This window comes from Oncorhynchus masou, chromosome 24 (assembly GCF_036934945.1).
Source record: "Oncorhynchus masou masou isolate Uvic2021 chromosome 24, UVic_Omas_1.1, whole genome shotgun sequence".
In the NCBI taxonomy this organism is placed as follows: domain Eukaryota; kingdom Metazoa; phylum Chordata; class Actinopteri; order Salmoniformes; family Salmonidae; genus Oncorhynchus; species Oncorhynchus masou.
The window spans coordinates 82,099,669-82,125,484 of NC_088235.1; the positions used below are offsets into that span (position 1 = coordinate 82,099,669).

At 40.8% G+C, this 25,816-nt stretch overlaps 2 protein-coding genes and 1 long non-coding RNA gene across 5 annotated transcripts; 1 reads left to right on the forward strand and 2 right to left on the reverse strand.

Annotated features, from left to right (window-relative positions):
• Nucleotides 1-442: 442 nt before the first annotated feature.
• Nucleotides 443-4,031, forward strand: LOC135512816 (secretory carrier-associated membrane protein 4-like). The gene is made up of 7 exons (XM_064935228.1): nt 443-710; nt 1,294-1,325; nt 1,990-2,118; nt 2,239-2,395; nt 2,495-2,596; nt 2,870-2,987; nt 3,164-4,031. Exons 2-7 carry the CDS (start codon nt 1,319-1,321, stop codon nt 3,341-3,343), a joined length of 693 nt encoding a protein of 230 aa, XP_064791300.1. The 5' UTR covers nt 443-710; nt 1,294-1,318; the 3' UTR covers nt 3,344-4,031.
• A 428-nt stretch (nt 4,032-4,459) lies between these two features.
• On the reverse strand, nt 4,460-19,071 carry LOC135512815 (semaphorin-4E-like). Of its 3 annotated transcripts, XM_064935225.1 has the most exons (15): nt 18,730-19,070; nt 12,568-12,953; nt 12,266-12,408; nt 12,023-12,085; nt 11,773-11,871; nt 11,376-11,475; nt 10,944-11,054; nt 10,514-10,665; nt 10,163-10,335; nt 9,709-9,865; nt 9,338-9,560; nt 9,137-9,252; nt 8,589-8,752; nt 8,414-8,466; nt 4,460-8,280 (listed from the first exon to the last, which is right to left on the reverse strand). In XM_064935225.1, the coding sequence occupies exons 2-15, from the start codon at nt 12,674-12,676 to the stop codon at nt 7,562-7,564; spliced, it is 2,382 nt and encodes a 793-aa protein (XP_064791297.1). In that variant the 5' UTR covers nt 12,677-12,953; nt 18,730-19,070; the 3' UTR covers nt 4,460-7,561. The 3 variants fall into 3 exon arrangements, with proteins under 3 accessions (XP_064791297.1, XP_064791298.1, XP_064791299.1); XM_064935227.1 differs by lacking the exon at nt 8,414-8,466 and having other exon boundaries at nt 8,052-8,280; nt 18,730-19,071; XM_064935226.1 differs by lacking the exons at nt 12,568-12,953; nt 18,730-19,070 and having other exon boundaries at nt 12,023-12,096; nt 12,266-12,338.
• Nucleotides 19,072-19,483: 412 nt separating this feature from the next.
• Nucleotides 19,484-25,282, reverse strand: LOC135511726 (uncharacterized). Its single transcript, XR_010451307.1, has 5 exons — nt 25,179-25,282; nt 24,566-24,943; nt 24,346-24,390; nt 22,331-22,432; nt 19,484-19,980 (listed from the first exon to the last, which is right to left on the reverse strand). It is a non-coding gene; the product is annotated as an uncharacterized LOC135511726 (long non-coding RNA).
• Nucleotides 25,283-25,816: the final 534 nt, after the last annotated feature.

Here is a 25,816-nt window from a genome sequence, read left to right on the forward strand (position 1 = left end):
ATGTTTGGGTTTCTGCTACTGTGGGGTGCAAAATGTGTTGTAGAAAATATTTCTAGGACACTGTATGGTACCAATATGTAGGCTAACCATATGGTATACAATACAATATAATACAATATAACGTATGTCAAGGGAATCGGGCAATAGTAAACTCCTGACAATAGAAAATCATATTCAACATCAACTCCACAAAACTGATAGTTGATCAAGAAAATACATCATTGCCAATTTTCCATAACGTAGCTGTTATCATGTCAAGGGACAAGAATCATCCATCTCTCTCTGAAGTCACACGTCTTCCCTCCACGCGCTATATAAGGTCACGGGATCTGTAGATTCACAATCGAAACAATTGTATTCAAATTTGCCTTGGTGGGACCTGAAGTTGAACTACCACTCCCTCAATGCATTGCGGGAGATTTGGTTGCACGCGACCCCAACAGTTTTCTCTACTAGCTAGATAGCACAGACACAAAGTCCACATAGGCTATATGGTACAAATTTATGAAAACAAAATGTCGCGTTTTGGTCTTAATTTAAGGTTAGGCATAAAGTGAGCAATGTGGTAAAGGTTAGGACTGAGATTAGGTTTAGCTGTAAAAATCTGCTTTTAAGAAGATAGATTGTAGAAATGGGCGGTGTTTATGAGTTTGTGGCTGTGGTAGCTAGTGTCGACCATCCCGAACCGAACTGGAGTTAGTGGTTTTCAGGTAGGTGCTAGCGAAACATTGAATTACAAGAAAATAAGTTACACAGTCACTAGCTTTATTTCTTTAAATTAACATTGAACCTGTTATCAACCAGTTCACTGTATCCACTCGGCAACTAGCCTTTTCATTACATTTCGCTTGAAGACCGCTAACAAATCATCATCTACATACTGACAGTGTTAGCTAATTTAACGTTACTGTAGCTAATTAACGTTAGCTTGCTAATAGAGGTAGATATTCAAACATTTTATTTTACGCCTGGTCTTATATTTTATTGCCAAATCATAATTGGCCACTTAACTTAACATAAGACATGTATCAAAGCTACGTTTATTATTTAAACTGGGTTTACAGAAAATATTACCTCCTAGCTAGCGTACCCGTATCTAGGAGGGACACGTGACCTGGCCATCTCGTGCATATAATTTCATTTTTGTCATCATCTTGACATGACTTGTGTTTTGTTGTTGTTGTTGATTAGTTGTAAATTAGACACTGCAAGTACCCAGATAATTATTTATACTTTTTTTGTCATTGAAATTTTATGAGATGGAAAGTGCCAATTATTTGTATTATGTTGCAGGAAAGGACACGCATAGGATTTCATAATGACAGGTTTGTATCTAAATGTTTTGCAATTCAATTATGTTCTTCATTAAACATGACATGTACCTGCTACAAGTAATGCATATGCATGACACAGATAAGTGACACACTCAAACCTTTTATTCAAATAGCCATACCGTACTCAGTAGGGCTGGGAATTGCTATTGATATTATCCAGATACATTGGTGCCGATACGATGTGTTGCAATTCTCAAGATGCTATATGTATTGCTCACCATATGTCTGCTGCAGCTGGACAAGAGGGAGCCATGAGAAAACAAGTTTTGATCACTCATGGAAATAAGTTCTGAAATCAAATTGTCTCCCTATTTAAAAACAAGATGGAGAAATACTGGAGTTTTGGTGCAGCTACAGCCAACTAGTGCAAAAATAATATTACAATTGTCAAAACAATACTATTTATTGTCAAATAATATCCTGACATGTAATTCTACTTATTATTTTGTTGTATATTATTATGATCATTTAATCACATTCTCATAGTTAAATTGTGGACCTAAAGATCAACTGATAACACTGATCACTTTCACCATTGTGCCTCACCATTTGTTATATCGCTAAAGAAAATCTCAAATTTCACTGTATTCTTGTTTTCCTGTGCCATTTCTGCACTGACATCCTGTTTTCCCACATTGTAATCATCTGTTTTCAGAGCGGGTCAACAACTTCCCACTGCTGCCGAAGTTCCTGCGAATCAAGCCCTGCTTTTACCAGAATGTGGAGGAGGAGATCCCAGCCCCGCACCGACAGCTGGTGCGCAGGGTCTACAACCTCTGGATGTGTGAGTTACACCAACAAACCTTCTTGAGTCACACACAGGCCTACTCTGGGAACTGGACTGTGTTTCATTCAATGCTGAGTGAATGTTAATGTTTTCTGCTATCTCTGCTTCTCTCTGCAGTGTATTCAGTCACACTGTGTGTGAACGTGGTGTCATGTATAGCTTGGTGGGCAGGAGGGGGAAGTGCAGCCAATTTTGGCCTTTCCCTGCTCTGGGTTCTTCTCTTCAGTCCGTGCAGCTACACATGCTGGTTTAGACCTCTCTACAAGGCCTTTCGGTAAGGTCCACTCAACAAACGTCAACCCGAACATCTATATTTTTTCACTCCAAATACAATTTTCTTGACTGACTTCATAACTCCCTTTGTCTTTCTTAGAGCTGACAGTTCCTTCAACTTCATGGCCTTTTTCTTCATCTTCTTCCTCCAGTGTGTTTTCGCTCTCATTCAGACGGTGGGCATCTCTGGTTGGGGTGCTTGGTGAGTATGAATATTTTATTTCCTCAAGCCTGGAAGGGACTGTCTAGGACTTTGGCTGCTATATCTGAATTGCTTGTGTTTCACTTACCTCAGGAATATAGAAAAATCTTCAGTTTGTCAATAAAGATCACCTGTAGATTATGTATCAATGCCACCTTAATTTTACTCACTGCAGTGTCATGCTGTGATAGGTGAATAACTACAGTTGATGTAATCCAGTATTCATGCCATTGACAAATACTAACCCCACTGCTCCACCACAAACACCCAAAGTGGTTGGATCGCGACAGTGCTGTTTTTCAGCTACAACGTGGGTTCTGCTGTAGTCATGCTATTCTCAGCTCTGCTCTTTACTCTGGTGACTGTGTTGATGGGATTGGTTCTCATCAGGGTGAGTCCAACGTGCGCACATACACACACCTGAAAAATGCACGAGCACCCCGGAAACACACACACAAACCAGAAAAAAATACACCACCGTTTTGACAATTCTCATTGTAGGCAAGGAAAGAGAATGAACTTTCATGCCTGAATGACTGGTTGGTTTGTCTGCTCTGCTTCTATCAGGTTCATGGGATGTACCGTGGCGGAGGGGGCAGCTTTGAGCGTGCACAGGAAGAGTGGACCACTGGACTCTGGAAGAGCGCCCCTGTGAGAGAGGCCGGCTTCAATGCTATCAATGAAACTGGCCCAAGCCTACCCCAATACCCCGCTGTGCCAAGCTACCCAGACAATGGCCCCTGGTAAATAAAACTCTAAGTGGACTCTAGATGGAGAAAGAGCACTTTATTCCATGGCATGCAAGATAGTCCACCACGCCACACTAGGACAATCTCACCGTGACACTATATGAAATGCATAGCGGGAATTTAAGTAAGAATGTTAAGGGGAAAAAAGGCATAATCAGCTGACTTTATTCAGCAGTACTTTGTTTTAGACTTAAGAGGCCACTGTTATAGACATTGTTTACTGGAGTGGGAATCTTTTCCAGGGAAATGCATTTAAGCCTTATATTGTTGGAAAAATATGATCCATTACATGTTTACATTTATTTTCTACTCTCAAAATATTAATCTGTTCCCTCATATTTGAAATAGCGACTGAAAAAAAATGATTTTCTTTTGTACTTGGAGAGCAAGGGGTCTTTATATTACAGAAGCAGAATTAACTGTTCAACAAAATTGATATGTCTGAAACAGAAAAGAAGCAAGGTGATTCCAAAGTTGATTTTGGATCAATTTTGGCAGCCATATTCAGTGATCAATTCTTGCCAGTACAATACTGTACTTCATGAAATCAACAAAAGCCTTAACACTACTGGACATGACTGAAGGATCAGGGTCCTCTCCTTGAAGTTGGAAATATGGATGTTTATATAGTGCATTTTTTTATTTAGTGATGAGATGTAATATCAATAAAAAACTAAATACAAGTGTTTGTTTTTGATACCTTTTCTTCTTGCTTGATCTGCTTTTGCCTTGTTTCTGAAAACTAAATGCGCCTTAATCGTACATGAGGTATTTGCATGTTAATTCTTTCCCCCCCTTGACTGTCGCCTTAAGTGCTGCTACTAGATGAAGCCAATGAGAAATGTGCTTAAACATATCACTGTTAGATACTGTATCCTTCTAATTCAACCTGAGCCTTTTATCTTTCACTCATCCTGTGCAGTGCACTGATCTTTCTTTGCTTTTGATGGTCAGTGCCCTGTTGTGTAATACCCCTTCTCTCTAGCCAGTGCTCCAAAACAGCTAATCTCAGTCAGTGTGTTCCAGGCTGGAGCTTTGCGTTTACAATGTGGTTGGGAGAGCGGCAGCCACTCATCTTGAATAGAAAGATCAAATAATAAGTTAAGTCACATACTCAAGTGTTCATCTCCAGGGTTAACTACCATAGAGGTTTATTTTTAATTTGCTTTGTATGGCTTGTCTGTAATGCATGTCATTCTGTAGTGAATATTTAGAAGACATTCTTGAAAATGCTTCAAATGTGTTGCTGCAATGACTAAGCCTAGCACGAGCCACCCTGATCTTACAAGCTTTCATTCAGTTTTGCTACACAGATACTGTGTCCGTGGAGTGAAACAATGTAAGCTTGCGAGATTAGGATGTGTCGTACGAGACTAGCAATGACTCACTACCATAAACATTTCAATCAAACAAATACCACATTACGTTTACTTCATACTTTAAAGTATGCATCCATTTTCAATACAGTACAAAATGCCATACCAATACTGTATTCACAGCTTTCAGTAGATCATAATGGCAGGGACATTATGACAGGCAGACCTCATGTCTGTCATTGTGTAAAACAAACTCCCAGAAGAAAAACTAATTCCAGTGAAGTGACTGTCGGTTGCTGTACATTTTTACCCATACCACTCTGAGGACCCATTTTGTATTTATCGCTTTTCTGCTACATATACATACAGTACCAGTCAAAAAGGACACAACTCATTCAAGAGTTCCTTTATTTTGACTATTTTCTACATTGTATAATAGATATCAAAACTGAAATAACACACATGGAATCATGCAGTAACCAAAAGTGTGAATCTCAAAATATGAGATTCTTCAAAGTAGCCTGCCTTTGAGAGCATTGCACACTCTTGGCATTCTCTCAACCAGCTTCACCTGGTATGCTTTTACAACAGTCTTGAAGGAGTTCCCACATATGCTGAGCACTTGTTGGCTGCTTTTCCTTCACTCTGCGGTCCAACTCATCCCAAACCATCTCAATTGGGTTGTGGCTGGTGGTTGTGGAGGCCAGGTCATCTGATGCAGCACTCCATCACTCTCCTTCTTGGTCAAATAGCCCTGACACAGCCTGGAGTTGTTGGGTCATTGTCCTGCTGAAAAATGAATGATATCCCATCTGGTTTGTGCTATCGCTGCAGAAGGCTGTGGTAGCCATGCTGGTTAAGTGTGCCTTGAATTCTAAATAAATCAGACCGTCACCAGCAAAGCACCCCCACACCTCCATTCTTCACGGTGGGAACCACACATGCGGAGATCATCCGTTCACCTACTCTACGTCTCACAAAGACACGGCGGTTGGAACCATAAATCTCAAATTTGGACTCATCAGACCAAAGGACATATTTCCACAGGTCTAAAGTACATTGTTCATGTTTCTTGGCCCAAGCATGCCTTCTTATTATTGGTGTCCTTTAGTGGTTTCTTTGCAGCAATTTGACCATGAAGGCCTGATTCACAGTCTCCTCTGAACAGTTGATGTTGAGATGTGTCTTTTACTTAAACATTTTTGGGCTGCAATTTCTGAGGTTGGTAACTGCCAGTCCTCATGAGAGCCAGTTTCATCATAGCGCTTGATGGTTGTGACTGTATTTGAAATGTTCCCAGATTGAATGACCTTCATGTGTTAAAGTAATGATGGACTGTTGTTTCGCTTTGCTTATTTGAGCTGTTCTTGCCATAATATGGACTTGGTCTTTTACCAAATAGGGCAATCTTCTGTATACCTCCCATACCTTGTCACAACTGATTGGCTCAAATGCATTAAAAGGAAAGAAATTCCACAAATTAACTTAATGCATTCCAGGTGACTACTTCATGAAGCTGGTTGAGAGAATGCCAAGAGTGTGCAAAGCTGTCAAAGGCAAATGGTGTCTACTTTAACACTTTTTGGTTACTACATGATTCCCTATGTGTTATTTCATAGTTGAGGTCTTCACTTGTGCTGCAATGTAGAAAATACAAGGAAAACCCTGGAATGAGTAGGTGTCAACTTTGAACTCGTACTGTATATACAAAATATAGGAATATCACATTGACTGCACTGGGCCTTTAATACAAAATATTTGAAATATACCATAACTGTACAAAATATTTAGCACAGTACAGTGAGCTCCAACAGTATTGGGACAGTGGCACATTGTTGTTTTGGCTATGCACTCCAGCACTTTGGATTTTAAATGATACAATGGCTGAGGTTAAAGTGCAGAATGTCAGATTTAATTTGAGAGTAATTGTCATCCATCTCAGGTGAACCGTTTAGAAATTACAGAACTTTTTGTACATAGTCTCTCACCTCCACCCCCCATTTTAGGGGACCAAAAGTACTGGGACAAATTCAATTGTATTAAAGTAGTTCAGTATTTGATCCCATATTCCTAACACACAATGATTATTACATCAAGCTTGTGACTCGTTCTGCCCCTGAGCAAGGCAGTTAACCCAGTGTTCCCTGGGCGCCGAAGACGTGGATGTCGATTTATGGCAGCCCACCGCACCTCTCTGATTCAGAAGGGTTAGGTTAAATGCGGAAGACACATTTCTGTTGAACAACTGATGAGGTCTTTCCCTTTCTAAACTTGTTGGATGCATTTGCTGTTTGTTTTGGTAGTGTTTCAGATTATTTTGTACCCAATAGAAATGAATGGTAAATAATATTTTGACATCTTTGTCACTTATTGTAAATAAAAAATTAAATATGCTTCTACACACTTCTCCATTAATGTGGATGCTATCATGATTACAAATATTCACAATTTCATTCAGGACTAATTATGAGTGAGAAAGTTAGATGCACAAATATCATGCTAACCTCCCCTGTTATTGTAATTGTGAGAGGTGGGTATGACATTTGATCTGTAAACTTTCTAATTAATCACAATTCATTCAGGACTATCTGTATCCACATTAATGTTTTTAGAAACATTATTCATATTTACAATAAGTGACTCACAATGACTTATTTACCATTCATTTCTACTGGGCACAATACTTTTGGAGCTCACTGTATATTTGCCTTATGGCATGACTATATAAAATAAATTCAACCTGGTGGGAAAATGTTTTTCTGGACAATTCCTAGAAAAATATAAAACATTCCCCTCTATCGCAAGTCCAATGTACAGAGCTTGACATTGCCATAGTGTCCTAAATCAGCTGCCTGGTGAGAGAAAGAGAGCAAACCCCAGAGAGTGGTTAACACTCAGGGTCAGATCTCTGACTCGTTGTCAATGTAACCTAACCCATCCATAGTGGAAATATTGCCTCCCGGAGAAAAGTGGTGCTCCCCATTCCCTTTGAAAGATATGACCGCGTGATGGTTATTGTTTGCGTTATGACTGGGTGTAGGTCCCAGCAACTTAATCACTGAAGTCCTATTTTGAATGTAGTCAACTGACAGCCTTTTCACCTGGCCCACACCGGAGTTCTCTGAAGATCTGTTTCTAAAGCTCCTTTTATATAGATTCCAGGCTACTAGACCAAGCAGCATCAGAGAGAGGAGCGCTACCGCCACCTGCAGGCCTACCACCCTGCTGTCTACACTCCATGACTCAGGAGGGAGCGGGGGCTCCAAAGTCTGTGGCACCTCTGGTAGTGGGATATTGTGGCTACGGGGGGACTGTGTCGTCGTCTCCTCCTCCTCCTCACCATCTGCATTAGTGTGGGGCCGCAGTTGATAGACTGCCATAGTCCTGGTGTGTGGTCTTCTTTTCACCTGCTCTACAGACTCACAGATGTACTGGCCCGCGTCGGAGGCAGAGGCATTAAGAATAAGGATTCCTCCGTTGTAGATGTAATACTTAGCGTCAGCATGCAGCTGTTGCCCTAAGAAGAGCCAGTGTACCTGAGCCAGGTTGGAGGCAGGATGGCACGGCAGCTTGATGTTGTTCCCAGGGACTAAGGTGTAGTTCTCTGGCTTCACAGTCTCTGCAACAAACACACAAAAAAAAACACAATTATTTCTATGTGTATCTACTTGTCAAAGGAAGTGATGACTAGATCTGTTCTTCGTTGGTAATGTGCTGAACATTTATTGTGAAATATTGTGAAATCAATTTACCCGATTTTGGACATTTTGATATATCACCATCTTTTAGACTTTGAATCATGTTCCTGAAAGACAAATACCCTAATATATCAAGTGTATACTTAAATTCTAACATATAGTAAACACTTGTAATCCTTATTTAAAGTCAGAGGTTACTCCCCAGTGAAAATGCTAGTGTGGAGCGTACGTGTCAGAGGATGAACTGGCCACAGCAGAGCAGATGCCAGTGGAGAGGTCCCATCCACAGTAAGGGTCTCTACCCAAGACACAGTCCAGACACAACTCATAGCGGCCACAGTCACTCAGAGGCATCTGCACTGCTCCAAAATCTGAGCCTGCATACAACTGACCCTGAGGAAACAAGAATACAAACAAGCAAATACCACATGAGTGTCAGCAGCTCGATGAGTCGGCTCCACCCACTGTTAGTAACAGCAATGACAATGCCATTCTCTTTGAATGCTCTATTGTAAGTGCCAAGGAAATAAAACGTAAATGAGTAACCATCGGTCTGCAGAAGTGCCTGTAGACAACAAACTGACATTGATCATGAAAAACCGTTATGTTTACATTGTATGAATTACCTTTATCAGTAAAATGTTGTTTTGCAAAATGCTTTGTAAAATGTTGCTGCACCATGGGGTTTTAAACCAGAGTTGCCAATAAGAAATTTGAATAACGCATTTGTTAAATGCGTGATACAAATCAAGTTTGATTGACTTGAGTTAGTGTTACCGTGCTGGAGGAGAGGCGTAGCGTCCTGATAGCCTCTGGGGTCTGGTACAGCTGTATTTCCTCAATGATGATCATCTCCCCAGCATAGTTCACTGCCTTCTGCACATAGCCGTTCTCTGTAAGAAGAGAAGGACACCTATGTCATTGATATCCACTGCCAAAAGAAGTATGTTTTGGGGCTGTGTGTGTGCTGTACAGTACCTGTGCCGATGAACATGACTGCGTATCTCTCTCCATCCAGAGCTAGCACGTTGTCCACCACCAGGCGCGTGAACATGGCACCTTTTTTGACCAGCAGCGGACCCCCGGTCAGAGGGCGCACGGCCTCGTCCATGAGGGGCCGGTCCCTGATGAACTGCAGGGTCTTGTCTGGCAGGTCCAGGGAGCGCTCCATCCCAAGGGCCCGTGCTGCATTGTTAATGCACTGAAAAACAAAGGATTGATGAGTGGTAATAACTTGATAATAAATATATTAGTGCGGAGTTAGTAGTTGAAATGTAGAAAAGTTGATAATTTCCTTTTGTGGCCCTAAACCATTTAGAGATTCACAATGATATTAAATTGGGACTTACAGCTCCAGGTCTGGGGGTGGGCACCTCTCCACTGTACATTACCCACTTCACATGGGACGTCTCCACAGTCACTGGTGTCTTAAACTTCCCCTTATTGAACACATCTCCGATAGCTGACACACTGTACGCACACACTGCAGACATGTCGGACAAGCTCCTAGCGCAAACACAGTCACAAAAACATGTTTGATGTTTTCAAACCACCAATATATATTATGGTTAGGGCCCTATGTCTTTCCTGACCACGTGATAAATACCCTAGGCCATAGTTATCCCTCCATTAGCCAGGGCTTTTACCTGGTCAGGTCACATGGTTGGGGAAAACTCCTGGCCATATGATTATGGTAAACGTGCATGTAAAGCAACCATTTAAAACAGTGTGAATCTCAGTCCACTTCCTACTGAAACAATGTTACCAACTTTAAAGTCACTGGATTCTATTGAGAATACTCACGACTGGGGAGTGAACACTGCGTAGAAAACACTTTTGCCCCAGTCATCATTTTTGAGTAGGAAGACATCCTGTACAATGGAGGGCAGGCTGGACTCTGGCAGAGAGCAGTCCAGACGAGCCTTCAGGAACGACGTCCACTTCCTCTGGAGCGTCCGCTGGCCGCCCATATCCCCCTACACAGTGTGAATTCTAGTCAAACACGTGAAAACTTTTGGAGAGAAGGACACATGCACACACTATACCCTTGCACTGTTTAAACAGTGTACTGTTCTTTATATTTAAAATACCATGTATGGACCAATGTAACTTGTACGTCTTGCAGCTGAAAGTAAATTTGTAACAAGTTGTTACCTTGCATACACGAGCCACTCGTGACACCATGAGCTTGTTGTAGAAGTCATACTCCATAGCGTTCTCGCTGAAGAACAGGTAGACCTTATCATCATCACCCTCTGGGTTGTTATTGCTCTCGGGGACAAGGTCCATGTACACAAAGTTGGGTTCTGAAATCAAACATAATGAGCACTTATTACGCTACCTATCAGGAACTGTTTTACAGGAGTAGTTGAAGTTCAGTTTCAGAATTCAAAACCACAGAGACCTATAGGATCTAGGCTATTACTCAAGGCGCAGAGTATGTAAAATGCTATGGATACATTTTGCCATTCAAAGTTCATCTGCAGGTGTTAGGAGATATGGTGTACAAATGAATAGAATATAAGGCATGGTGTATAGCAGTATAGAAGTTTATAACAAGTATGAACAGCGACGGAGAGCTGACCGTTGAGCCAGGAGCTCTTGAACTCGGTGCGGAGAGCAGAGGAAGAGCTGCGGAGAACAACAGGCTCAGAGCCCAGGAAGTTGATTGAGGTAGCAGAGTACAGGTCATTTCCTGGCAGATCAGAGACATAAGAATTACAAGGGGGAAACATAATGGATCTTCAAGCAAAGTAAATAATATTGTAAGTAGTTAGAGAATTACAGGTGCAATCTTCAATTTTGCCACTGGCAACGCAAAGTAATAAACACATTGAGCCATAAAGCAGAAAACTTAAACAAGTGCAGCGGCAGCACTTTCAACCGAAAATGAAAGTTCTAGATTGCACCTTTGAAACCCCACTTTTCAGTTGGTGCAAGTTTGACTTCAATGGATGTACAAGTCTGTCATTGTGTGAGAGCAGATAACCAGAGACAGACGAGGCCCAGTACATACCGACCATGATGGATGAGTATCTCTGGAAGGGGTCAAAGGGGCATTTCCCTTTTCCCTCCTCCTGCGCTTCCTCTAGTCTCAGCTGTCCTTCAGAATACGTCTGTCACGGTCACAAACAAAGCCACTATTTAGTTGTACTCATTCACACTGTTTCAGGGAGTGAGAGGTAGGCATATACTTTATACGAATCCTCAGAGGGCAAAATGTGTTACACTCAGTAGCCACTAACAGTAGAAAGAGTGAAGGCAGGTGTCTGTAGTATGCAAACATTTCACACTCACTGTAAATATTCAATGACAACTGCCTGTCTGCAGCAGTCACATGATAGCTTCAAATACCAGAGCTCTTCTTACAGGAAGATGTCCTAACTGTCCTGTTCTGGCCAAGCTATTCTTACCATGTAATCACAGGTGGGGCTGAAAGCATTTGTCCCGCACACATACATTCTGCCATCACCCACTTTATGCAGCGTACGGATGTAGTTACGGCATTCGATCTGCAAGAGAACGGGGATGAGAAGTCATTTTATGGATTTCAGTGAATCTATCTGGTTCTGTTTGTCCTGTCTTCAGTTGGTGTTCAGATAAACAACTCACTTCACAGATATCTGTGAGGAGAACTGTTTCATGATTGATGGAGCCACTTACTTCAGCATGTTTCCCTTTGTATGTGCACTCCATCTGTTTCTCCTTGGTGACCCGCCAGTATACCTAACAGAGAGCTGCACATCAAAGTATGTTCTAGGTAATGGATTTATGATTCCAAGGCATTGGTATTAGGTCACCGCAGAGTAGTTTCAGGAGCCTTTTATTGCAGTCCATTTGTGATTTATAAAATAATGTATGCAAATGATACAGGATAACTGATAGCTAAAGAGGATAACTGAATACCCATGACTTCTTGATTGAAATATCATTGATGTCCAGGGCATAGACAGCCTCTCGAGCCCCGAGCAGCAGCAGGCCCAAATCCTCTCGAACCAACATGGTGGAGTAGTTACAAATCCCTTCCTCTCTGAACAGCTTCATATTGTCTAAACAGGAAAGCATTCGAAAACTCAATGATTGCTCTGTATCACAAACTGTGTGTGTGTTCATTCCAACGTTTTAGTATTTGAGGAAACAGATGCACTCCACTACACCGTTATGAGAAAACAGGGAGTGAGGGTGAGATGTGAGAGTGAGGGACTTACCCTGGTAAAGGACACTCTTCCGTGGGATACAGTTGTGAGTGTTGTATTCACTGAGAGACAGAGGAAGGAACAATCCACAGAAAACACCCAGAGCAGAGAGAGGAGACATGGCGTAGTGCCCAGGTGGGAGCACTGCTTAGTCCTGCTTACACAATAACACACTGTAGATCAAGGTCAGCAGTTCATGTCTCTATAGAGACTCCAGTATTAGTGTTCTGATGGTCAATAGCTATGATGGTATCGGCCTCCAACATAAACACTTGCAGCTGCTGCTACCTCCTCTGTAGCTCTGGAGAGAATCCATACTGTCCCAGGTACTGTTGTAGGATGTGGTAGTTCAAACTTCCCAATTCAGGGGATCTTTATGCTGGTCCTGAGGCTCTCATCTAGGGACATGAGAACACAATACATGAGTAAGAGCGACTCAACATTAGACTGCATGAAGTAGTCTAAAGACAAAACAAATATCATATTGATTTTATGATCCAACTGGCTAAAAGAAAGAAATTAATAGGACTCCACCTCCCTTACTCTCTCTTCCTGTCTGTCTGCCCCCAATGATAAGGACCTGGGTGTGTGCCGCTTCCTTCTGATTACCAGGATACTAGCAGCTGGAAATATGCTCAGGTTGGGGCATGCATGCAAATCACACCGATTATCTAATTTAACACTCAGAGGTTCCTGTGATTCACTGGTTTTAATACTTGGGTTGGATCCCTTCTGCTCCTATGACTAGAGCACTTGTGTTTTTCCTTACCATAAGACCTGACATGGACAAACCCTGGGCCCTAGTTAAGGGCTCTCCACAGTGATTTCAGTCTTCGGAAACAGAGCTCCGTTTGCGTCGAGTTCGAAAAATTCAGCCTCACTACAGTACTAAGAATTATGTAGAGCTACACAAACAACCCTCCGTTGGATCCATTGTGTAGACTGTATTAAGCCTGTCCTTTAGACTAAACAAGCGCCCATGCAGAGTTTTTCCAAGCCAGGTCACGTGCACAAGAAAAACCTAGGGCGCTATCCATGACAGGTAACAAAACACTGAGGACTTATTTCGGAGATCAAAAACACAGAAATGCTGTTAAACAGACAAAAGAAATAGCCCCTTGCAACAGATGCTGGTTTCTTGTCGTTACTTTAAAAACACAGAAACGAGCGGGTGCATGCTAGCGACTGCTCAACTGTTGACAGAGCAGGGAGAGCACACATACTTTACGCGTCAGGCGAGGGGGGCTACAGTTAAGCACTACAGCTGGTTTGAATGACTACAAGTTGTTATTCACTGTGTTTGACAGATATTTTCAAGCATGGAAGACAAGCAGGAATGCCTACAACAGGGATCATCAACTAAATTCAGCCGCGGGATGACTTTTTAAGTGGATGTTCAGGGGGCCGGAACATAATTACAAATAATTTGTAGACTACAAATTGATCGCAAAAAGCCCAAACAGATATAATATTTGACCAAAACATTTCAAACCTTGCTTACATTTGTATATGATCACGTGTCTCTATTACGCATGGGAATACTTGGGAACAGATTTCCAAAATTAAAATCACTTGGAGCTGATTTCCTGGTGTTTTTAAGTCTTTTTTTGTGGCCAACAATGAAACATTTAACAAGTTGAGTGAGTCAATGAAAAACACGTTGTCAAATGATGTCACTGGCCCTCCAGTCTGTTTTCACTATTCACATCACTCTGTTGATTCGTGAAGCTTTTATGACACCTAAGCCACATCCATTCACATGATCAACCACCCTCACTTTCCGATGAAGAGTTATTTTTTTGGAGATGAATGTTATTTTTTCTAGTACAGCCAGAGAAACCAGATTGAGGATCAATATAAAAAACTTTTGAAATTTAGAACTACGCAAAGCCCAAGTTATATAATTTGTACAATTTAACTTCTCAATTTGAATACATTTTCTAATTCTGATTGCGTCATGCCTGAATCAGTAAGCAACCATTGACAGCTCCATAATTGATGCAATTCACCTACATAGCAGATGTTGAGGGTATGCTAAATGAGTTAAGTAGGCTACCTGCTGATTTGGATATACACTGAGTGTACAAAACATTATGAACACCTTCCTCATCTTGAGTTGAACCCCTTTTTGCCCTCAGAACAGCCTCAATTCGTTGGGGTATGGAGTCTACAAGGTGTCGAAAGCGTTCCACAGGGATAATGGCCCATGTTGACTCCAATGCTTCTCACATGTGTGTCAAGTTGGCTGGATGTCCTTTGGGTGGTGGACCATTCTTGACACACACAAGGGAAACTATTGAGCGTTAAAGACCCAGCAGCGTTGAGGTTTTTGACACTTAAACCGGTGCGCCTGGCACCTACTACCATACCCCGTTCAAAGGCACTTAAATATTTGTTCTTACCCATTCCCCCTCTGAATAACTCACATACACAATCCCTGTCTCAATTGTCTCAAGGCAAAAAAATAAAATAATTCTTAACCCGTCTCCTCCACTTCATCTACAATGTTTGAAGTGATTTAACAATAAGGGATCATAGCTTTTACCTGGTCAGTCTCATGGAAAGAGCAGGTGTTCCTAATGTTTTGTACACTCAGTTATCATACCATCAGAAAGTATTCATACCCCTTGATTTATTCCAAGTTGTGTTGTGTTACAGCCTGAATTCAACATAGATTAAAGAGTTTCTCACCCATCTATACACAATACCCCATAATGACAAAATGAAAACATTTGTAAAAAACATTGTGAAATTGAAATACAGAAATATTTCATTTACAATAGTATTCACACCACTGAGTGAATACTTTGTACAAGCACCTTTGGTGGCGATTACAGCTTTGAGTCGTCTTGGTTATGTCTGTATCTGCTTTGCACATCTGGATTTGGGGATTTTCTCCCATTCTTCCCTGCAGATTTTCTCAAGCTCAGTTAAATTAGATTGGGAGCGACGGTGAACAGCAATCTACAAGTCTTTCCACAGGATTCAAGTCTGGGCTGTGGCTGGGCCACTCAATGACTTTCACATTCTTGTTCTGAAGCCATTCTAGCATTGCTTTGGTTGTATGCGTGGGGTCATTGTCCTGTTGAAACGTAAAATCTTTGCCCCCAGTCTAAGGTCGTTTGCACTTTGAAGTAGGTTCTCATCAAGGATTTGCCTGTATTTGTCTCCATTCATTGTTCCCTTTATCCTTTCCAGTCTCACAGTCCCTGCCACTGAAAAGCATCCCCATAGCATAATGCCACCACCACCATGCCTTGCAGTAGGGATGGTGATGAGCTGTACCTGGTTTTCTCCAGACATAGCGCTTTGCATTCAGGCCAAATAGTACAATTATTGACTCAAGGCAAAAGATTATGCGCGCAGTATTTCATGTGCCTCTTTGAAAACTTCAGGCGTGCCTTCATGTACCTTTTTCTCAGGAGTGGCTTCAGTCTGGCCACTCTCCTATAAAGCTCAGATTGGTGAAGTGCTGTAGAGACTGTTGTCCATCTGGCAGGTTCTCCCATCTCAGCCAAGGGACTTTGGAGTTCTATCAGAGTGGTCATTGGTTGCTTGGTCACCGCCCTGACCAAGGCCCTTCTTGCCCGTTTTCTCAGTTTGGTCGGACAGTCAGATCTAAGCAGAGTCTGGGTAGTTCCATATTTTTTCCATTTACCAACGATGGAGATCCTTCCCCAGATATATGCATCATCACAATTCTCTGAGATCTGACAGTTCCTTGGACTTCATGGTACAATAGTTTCTGCTCTGACATGAACTGTCAACTGTGGGAATTTATATAGACAGGTGTTTTTCTTTCTAAATGATGTCTAATTCAATTGGCCACAGGTGGACTCCAATCAAGTTGTAGAGGATGATGAAAGGAAATTGGATGCAAGAGCTCCATTTAGAGTGTCATAGCACAGGGGTGTGAGTACTTTTGTAAAGTATTCACAACCATTATTTTCAAAAGATAAGCAAGACTTTCTAAAAACATGTTTTCGCTGTCATTATGGGGTATTGTGTGTAGACGGGTGAGAATTTTTAAAAATCCATTTTGAATTCAGGCTGTAACAACAAAATGTGGAATAAGTAAAATGGTTTGAATATTTTATGAAGGCAATGTATATAGTGACAATGACATTGACATTCATTGTGTCAACACTATCAACCTAGAGGGAGAAAGTTGGAAAGGATTAGGGTTCAAAGGCCACCTGTAAAAAGCAGGAAAGTCTTAAGTGAGAAGAGATGTGGAGGTGATCAGACAATTTCAGCCAGAAAAGGTTTACAGGAATCAAACAGGGGTCAAGACCGCCACGCTCTCTAAACAGTTCTGGACTCTCCTGTCATTAAGATATTTTTAGTCATGGATATTAAATTCAATCACCTCTGGCATAGTTCAATATGTAGCGCTCCACTAGACTAGGCAAAGGGAATCCAAATGTGTACTTTGTGGCAGACTGGATATGGCAGCCCCCAGAATACTACAACCCAAACTCGTACTAACACTCCAATTTCATAATCTGGAGATTTATTTGGTGCAGATGGTCTGAGAATAGGGCCTGGGCCTTAGTGCTTCTACATTTGACTTGAGCAAAAATGCCCTCTCCTAATCTGTAGGCTACTGCTGCACAGAATTGAGTTGTACTGTAACTGATTTACCAGAGCAGTGAATGGCAGTGACAGTGTGTTCCATGGGGCTGGGTTTGAACAGGAAACTGGGAGTTCACCTCTGACACTCCTTGTGTCATAGCCACTGTTGTGAAACACCATTGTGTAGAAAACACACACCCAGTTCAGGACAAGGTTATGTTTTCACTAGCTCAGATTACTAAAATAAATAATTTTATCAAGGTAACAATAGGCCACCAGATGTGTTAGGGTGAGAAAGTTAATTAGCTGGAATAATACAACTAATTGCTAAACTCTTTTTTTCCATGAATGGGGTTATGAATGACCAGGGTTATGAATAGTGAGATCAGCCTCTGGGGACTTCATATAGGCTATAACAATTTATTAAACAATGTTTTATACAATGACTTGAGTATAAACAGACAACCTTTTATTTACTAGGCCCTGTTCTAACAAATTGAGCACAATCAGTGAAACATGCATGGCAAGGCTGCCTACACAAACACATCATGGGCAAGTCTCAGCAGGAGCTGGGAGACAAAGGAAAATATGAACTCCTTCAAATCTTAGACTGCTCACAGAGGCTCCTCACAGTTTCATGGGAATACCCAACTTCTGCCAACTGACTATTTAATTGACCAGGTCCCACTTTGCCACTAGGAATATTGGCATACCAGGCTGGTCATGTCCAATGTGTTTCCACTGGTAAAATCAATCCCTATTGATTTAGAGAATTTACACAAATGTTTTCTGCCTCTGAGCTGTTATGCAGCATACCACTTGCACTGGGATTTGACATCATGTGTCAAATCCCAGTGCAATTGTGTGTCCATAATACACAACAATGAGCGTTGTTCATTAAATCGCTTATGGGCAGATAACATAAACATAGAGCATTCTACCAATTATGCAATATGTTTAATGGGTTAATTACATATTCATTGACAAACTGAAAATACAGCTTATTGTTCAGATATTTAATGTCAGTCTGTGTTGATGACATCTTTGGGAGAATAGATTAAAAACAGTGGACAGCTAGTCAAAGAAATTGGTTCCATATAATACATGATTGAAAGCACTTCTCTTATAATTAATAGGACAATTTGCATAATTATATTTAGGACAGCTGGTCAATGTTTCTGACCTGACTGTGCTGATTCAACCTCACACCTAGACTTTGTTATAAATTTGGCGTAAAATATGACATTTCTGATTCTGATAAAGAAATTAAATTAATGACAGGTGGGAAAAGGTAAGTAATTAAAAGGATGTTCTATAACACTACTTTATTCGGGCGAATATTGACGCTTCTTGAATTATTACTGATTAGGACAGGTGAAAAATCACTAACGTTGCACATTAAAACTCGCCAAAGGTGTTCACTAAAGGGAGTGTATGACGTTTATAATAATCTTGTTACACCACTTTACCTGCTACCAAGGTTGCTGGCTAGTTAGCTGAGAATAATTTCACTTGTTACAAATTGACCTCACCCATGAAGAACAACCAAACAAATGCTGCTCGCGAAAATTCAAATACTAATAGGCCTACATGACTTACCTGGAACAGTTATATTTATTCTCAGTCTACGCCATTAGAAATTGATCCAGAGTATCTTCCATTGGACATCGGTATTATCTTTCGGCTCCACTTGTAACGTTTGCTGGCGAGTGTGCACGTTAGCTCGATAATCCCTTGAAATTCGTCTCTACCAATGCCACATTCGAAACAACTGGGAACTCGGAAATCTCCACTTCCTACGACAGTGCATTCACGACAACTAGGAAAAAAACGAACTCTGACTGGGCAGAATCTTTTTATAATGATCTTCCAACACGGAATTCCAAGCCGGAAACTCGGGCATATTTGTATATTTCCGACCTGAAGGCCACAGTTCCCAGTTGTCGTGAAAGCACCACAAGTACTTAGATGGGGCAATGTATCACGTGACCAAGTTTTTCTATTTTCGAAGGATGGACGTTGATTGACTGATACATTAGACCGATACATTGGCTCTGTTTTTAGGATGACACCTTTGAAGTGGTTGTCTAGTAGGCTATCATTTTAAAGACTTTGTCTAAAACGAACTTGATGTATGTTTCTGTCCTTGCATACATGTATAGCACAATTGCCAGTCATATAGTATTTGTTCACAATTTTGACACTACAATTGCAAGAAAATACTGAAATATGGAATTTCATTAATGCACTATTAACAGATGTAGATATTTCCTTCAAGCCCACAGTGTGTTGCCCAGTCTTTTTTTACAAAGGCTACTGATAAAAACATACTGTAAATTCCAGAAAATAGCACTTATTTTCTTTATTGCTAGATTATGCTTTATAGAACTTGGACAACATTAAATGACCCTGAGAATAATATTTACACAACAATAATTTCTCAGAATTTAGTAGGCTACCATGGCATGCCAATTGCTGGAGAAGTAATCAACAGCAATCCCTGAAAAAAAACACACTAAAGTGATAGCTCATGTAATAGGACAGGATAGGACCAAGTCAGACTTCACTCACAACACACAAGATAACGAATTACTTGCTGACATAGTTTCAGTAGAGGAAATATGATTAATTGGAATCATGAAAAGTCTTAGGATTTTAGGCTATATTTGCTGTCATTGGTCCTGGCTGGAGTTGGGGTCCTGACATGTTTGTTGTAATGGGCTGTGGCTGGGGTCCTGGTGTGTTTTAAAGGAGAAGGAAACTTCTGGTTGTCCATCTGTATTCCTGGATGCGGAGAGGGATGTTTTATTGCAGATCTTGGTGGAGGCATATTCGAATAGATAGGATTTTCTGGAAACACACAAGAAAAAAAATACCCCAAAGTCATTGTCACACCAACAAATATTCACATCTGATTAACTGTCCTTGCTCAGCAGCATGCACTGTCAAGAAGGTCGTAGACTGGGCAGAAAGGACAAGACACAGCTGAGAAGCTGCAAAGAATGAACCTGTGACGTTCACCTATCCTCCCCCGCTCTGTCTCAGAGCTTCTAACCACATACCACCTGAACTCTCATTAAACACACTCTAAGGGCAGACCTCACTTTGTGCATATTAGCTGCTCTGTAAATAAGTGCACAAAGCTTGCTGTTTTTTCATGTCTCCCTCTCTCTCTTATTCTCTCTCTCTCTCAGTGCTATGATACATTTGAGGTCGGAAGTTTACATACACTTAGTCATTAAAACTTGTTTTTCAACCACTCCACAAATTTCTTGTCAACAAACTATAACTTGGGCAAGTCAGTTAGGACATCTGCTTGGTGCATGACACAAGTATTTCTTCCAACAATTGTTTACAGACAGATTAACACACTTATAATTCACTGTATCACAATTCCAGTGGGTCAGAAGTTTACATACACTAAGTTGACTGTGCCTTTAAACAGCTTGGAGAATTCCAAAAAATTATGTTGTGGCTTTAGAAGCTTCTGGTAGGCTAATTGACATCATTTGAGTCAATTGGAGGTGTACCTGTGGATGCATTTCAAGCCCTACTTTCAAACGTAGTGCCTCTTTGATTGACATCATGGGAAAATCAAAAGAAATCAGCCAAGACCTCAGAAAAAAATGTGTAGACCTCCACAAGTCTGATTCATCCTTGGGAGCAATTTCCAAACGCCTGAAGGTACCACGTTCATCTGTACAAACAAGAGTATGCAAGTATAAACACCATGGGACCACGCAGCTGTCATACCGCTCAGGAAGGAGACGTGTTCTGTCTCCTAGAGATTAACGTACTTTGGTGTGAAAAGTGCAAATCAATCCCAGAACAACAGCAAAGGACCTTGTGAAGATGCTGGAGGAAACAGGTACAAAAGTATCTATATCCACAGTCAAACGAGTCCTATATCGACATAACCTGAAAGGCCGCTCAGCAAGAAAGAAGCAACTGCTCCAAAACCACCATAAAAAAGCCAGACTACGGTGTGCAACTGCACATGGGGACAAAGATCGTACTTTTTGGAGAAATGTCCTCTGGTCTGATGAAACAAAAATAGAATTGTTTGGCCATAATGACCATCGTTATGTTTGGAGTTAAAAGGGGGAGGCTTGCAAGCCGAAGAACATTATCCCAACAGTGAAGCAAGGGATGGCAGCATCATGTTGTGGGGGTGCTTTGCTGCAGGAGGGACTGGTGCACTTCACAAAATAGATGGCATCATGACGAAGAAAAATAATGTGGATATGTTGAAGCAACATCTCAAGACATCAATCAGGAAGTTAAAGCTTGGTTGCAAATGGGTCTTCCAAATGGACAATGACTCCAAGCATACTTCCGAAGTGGTGGCAAAATGGCTTAAGGACAACAAAATCAAAGTATTGGAGTGGACATCACAAAGCCCTGACCTCAATCCCATATAACATTTGTGGGCAGAACTGAAAAAGTGTGTGCGAGCAAGGAGGCCTTCAAACCTGACTCAGTTACACCAGCTCTGTCAGGAGGAATGGGCCAATATTCACCCAATTTATTGTGGGAAGCTTGTGGAAGGCTACCCAAAACGTTTGACCCAAGTTAAACAATGTAAAGGCAATGCTAGCAAATACTAATTGAGTGTATGTAAACTTCTGACTCACTGGGAATGTGATGAAAGAAATAAAAGCTTAAATAAATCATTCTCTCTGCTATTATTCTGAATGTTCACATTATTAAAAGAAAGTGGTGATCCTAAACTGACCTAAAACAGGACATTTTTTACTAGGATTAAATGTCAGGAATTGTGAAAAACTGAGTTTAAATGTATTTAGCTAAGGTGTATGTAAACTTCCGACTTCAACTGTATATGTATTACAGAGCTTTCTTTCATCTGTTTCATAAGCATTTCGCTACACTTGCAATAACATCTGCTAAACATGTGTATGTGACCAATAAAATGTGATTTGATTTGATCATCCTCCCCATCTACAAACTACTCCTCTCTGCTTTAGGTTTGATCATCCTCCCCCTCTACAAACTACTCCTCTCTGCTTTAGGTTTGATCATCCTCCCCCTCTACAAACTACTCCTCTCTGCTTTAGGTTTGATCATCCTCCCCCTCTACAAACTACTCCTCTCTGCTTTAAGGTCACAAGATCTGGTTTGAAATTAAGTTCAAAATATGTATACTAGATAAATATATTGTGGAACAAAAACGGTCTTGTACCTCTGCTCTTGCATCCCCTTCGTTGTATTAAGATCCAGATGACCACTAGCAGTGTGACAAGTATGGCACTCGCTGCTCCCACTGCTACCCACAGCCTCCAGTCTAAAAGCAGAACCCGATTGGAAGGGCGAGACAGAGTTATTTCATTCGACATCTTCTCACCCACAAACACACACATTAGTGGTGTGCAAGTCAGCTGTTTGTTCAGCCTTACCTATTCGCAATAGCTAATAACCCTACCGCAATCACCCAACTATATGTATTGTGAAAATCTGAGGACCACACACGATCCTAACCCGCTAATATAGAAAATGCGCTGTCAAAGATAGCATTTTCTTTCTGATATTTTGGTAGATTATTTGTTAGTCAACTTCTCTTCTGTCATTATATGCTGCCCTAGAAGACTAAATAAACCCTTGCTCACCAGAATAATGTCATAAATAGATTGAAGCATTCATTCTATCTAGTCAGTCTAGTCTCAGAACATTTTTATATTATTTTGTACATAAATCCGAGACAGTCCATTTAGTAGGATATGTTACATTTCTAATGGATGTGTTATTTTGTGGATGTCCATCACCCATTTCGTATGATATGTTACGAATTATAATTCATATTATATGTTACGAATTTGAAAACGTACAATATGTTATGAATTTGCAAAATGTAGTATATGTTACGACTTGCAAAACACATATGTTATGGGCTCTAGCTATGTGGCTAGGTGGCTAACATTAGCAAGTCTAGGAGTTAGGGCTTAGGGTTAAGGTTAAGTCTAGGAGTTAGGCTAATTGCTTATGGTTAGGGGAAGGGTTAGCTAAAAGGGTTCAAGTTAGGGTTAGGGGAAGGGTTAATGTTAGGGGAAGTGTTAGCTAACATGCTAAGTAGTTGCAAAGTAGCAAAAAAGTAGTATATAGTTGCAAAGTTGCTAATGAACTAAAATGCTAAAGTTGTCCGTCATGAGATTCAAACTCACAACCTTTTGTATAATGCAAACATCTAGCAACTCAAAGGTTCCGAGTTTGAATCTCATCACGGACATCTTTAGAAATTCAGCTAATTAGCAACTTTTCAACTCCCTACACATTTTTTGCTACTTTGCAACTACTTAGCATGTTAGCTAACCCTAACCCTTTTAGCTAACCCTTCCCCTGCCAACTTTTGTTTTTGCCCTAAGTAACCACACCTCTTATGTAACCATACCAAATGTAACATATCATACTAATTTGAGTGTCCCAGATTTACGTTTACAATGTTATGTCAAGTCCATGAGTCCAGGCTGATCTAGTTGACATCAACAAAGTTCTCTGTGATCTCTGCTTCTTTCAAGGAGCAAAGATGGTTAGGGTCCAGGAAGAAGATGCAATAACAGAAATAACAAAAAAACAGTCTTCTGACTGTCGAATTTGTATAGCGCATCACAACCATCACTCAATCATCACATAACATGCTATTATCCTCTTTTACCACTTCCCCAAATCTTTCCCAAACATTTATTTTCTGGCCCTCCCTTCTCTTTATTTTAAATGTTCCATTTCGCAGCTTATCTCTTACTGAATTACATTTTTTTTTAGCCTTGATGGATTGAAATGAACTTTTTCTGCCTGTTCCCAAAAGCTTTGGCGATTGGCATGTAGGCTATTTCACGTATACAGTTAGTTTCTAAAGCTTAGGCTTATGCACTAATGCCAGATAACCTAAAATAATTCAATAAAAGCCTCAATGAAATTGCACCATAATTATACATTTATGGATTTTTAAGTTATTGTTTTCTCTTTATTCAACCCGCCCAATATTTTATGACCCTAAATCCGCCCGCGATGACTGTATGTTATGAGTCAACCCGCACATCACACACACACACACACACACACACACACACACACACACACACACACACACACACACACACACACACACACACACACACACACACACACACACACACACACACACACACACACACACACACACACACACACACAGTGAAAGCGCCTATGGTTTGGAGGATTTACCTGTCATCAATGGAGTATAAGTGGTACTTTTCATCTGGTTGTCCGCTGCAATAGAAAGACCATAATGAGTTGTTTAAAAAAAATATTTACAGTATATCATTCAGTAACAACAGTAGTGCTGCCACTGACAATACTGTTGTAAGACTCATCATCATAACATTTCTAAACATTTCACAGAGACTGATGAATGAGATAAAAATCGATTTACTTCTCTACTTACATATATTAACTTGAGTTCCATTGCTACATGCTTGTTGAAGGACGGGAATCTCTACTGAGACATGGCAAAAGTACCATCCACTGTTATTGTGTGTGACATCTTTAAGAATTAATCTGGACCAACTCTCTCTAGATTCTTTAGATACATGCCCCCCAGCATCCAGCTTCCCAGTTTTGTCAGCCGAATTGGTACTGCTGTTCAGCAGTATATTGGAGCTGCAGCTTGAGTGGCCAGTTGGGCTGAAATACCAGTTCACCGTGACACGAGTTTGGGGCATAAAACTGCAGTTCAGGGTAAGAGAGGAACCAAGAGGAACTTCCATTGTCCTTGGTGGCTGATTCAGGATCACATTGCTCAGACCAGGCTTCACCAACGTTCCTGTCGCAGGAGAATGCACACAATTGAGGGATTAGTTGTTTGATCATTTAGACGCAAACAAGAGATTGTGTGAGTATAGATCAGGGAAAAAGCAAACGAAAATCAATGAGCTATGAATATAATTGCAAAAAGCAAATGCAAATGTTTGTATGACCATAAAGGTTAAATAAATAAATATATAGTCAAATTTAAACGATGTATTGATGAGTTGAAGAGCAAGGAATAGTAATCCTACCTGTAAGAAACAGCAAGAGGGTCACTTTTCTCCAGATGGCCATTTTATGGCTTAATGGTGGGCTTCTTAGTGTGTCCCCACATGTCATATCTACAGTACCTTCCTGAGTGAGATGAGGAAGGACTCTATATGTGTGGGTGGAAGGAAGTGCTCAACATTTACCACATACTGAAACCAGACATTGAGGGGTGATGGGGGATGCACATATAACTACAAAGAGTTGTCGACTACATTAAAAACAACATTTGCTGAGTTAATAAACTCTACACACATAGTTGTCTTGGAGTCACATGTGTCCTCAAACGTTGGTACTGTAGGTGTGCACTGTGGAATTTAAGGGCATATTGCAAGTATGGCTCAGAGAAACTGGAAGGGCTTCCGATATTTTTGGGGTTGTGGTCCAAATGTGTAAACTCACTTCGCCACTACAATCATTCTAGAATATCCGTGTGACTTTCGGTCATAAAACAAAACTTAGATCAAATAGCCATGCAAAGTTTCTGATTTAAATAGTTTATCCGCTTGGAGTGTCATGAACAATGAAGTAAGAAGATGAACCCACACAGAATGTGTATAATGTGATAATTAGTGAACAACATTGATGACACATTGTGTCTTTTCCTTTTCATTAAAATGTG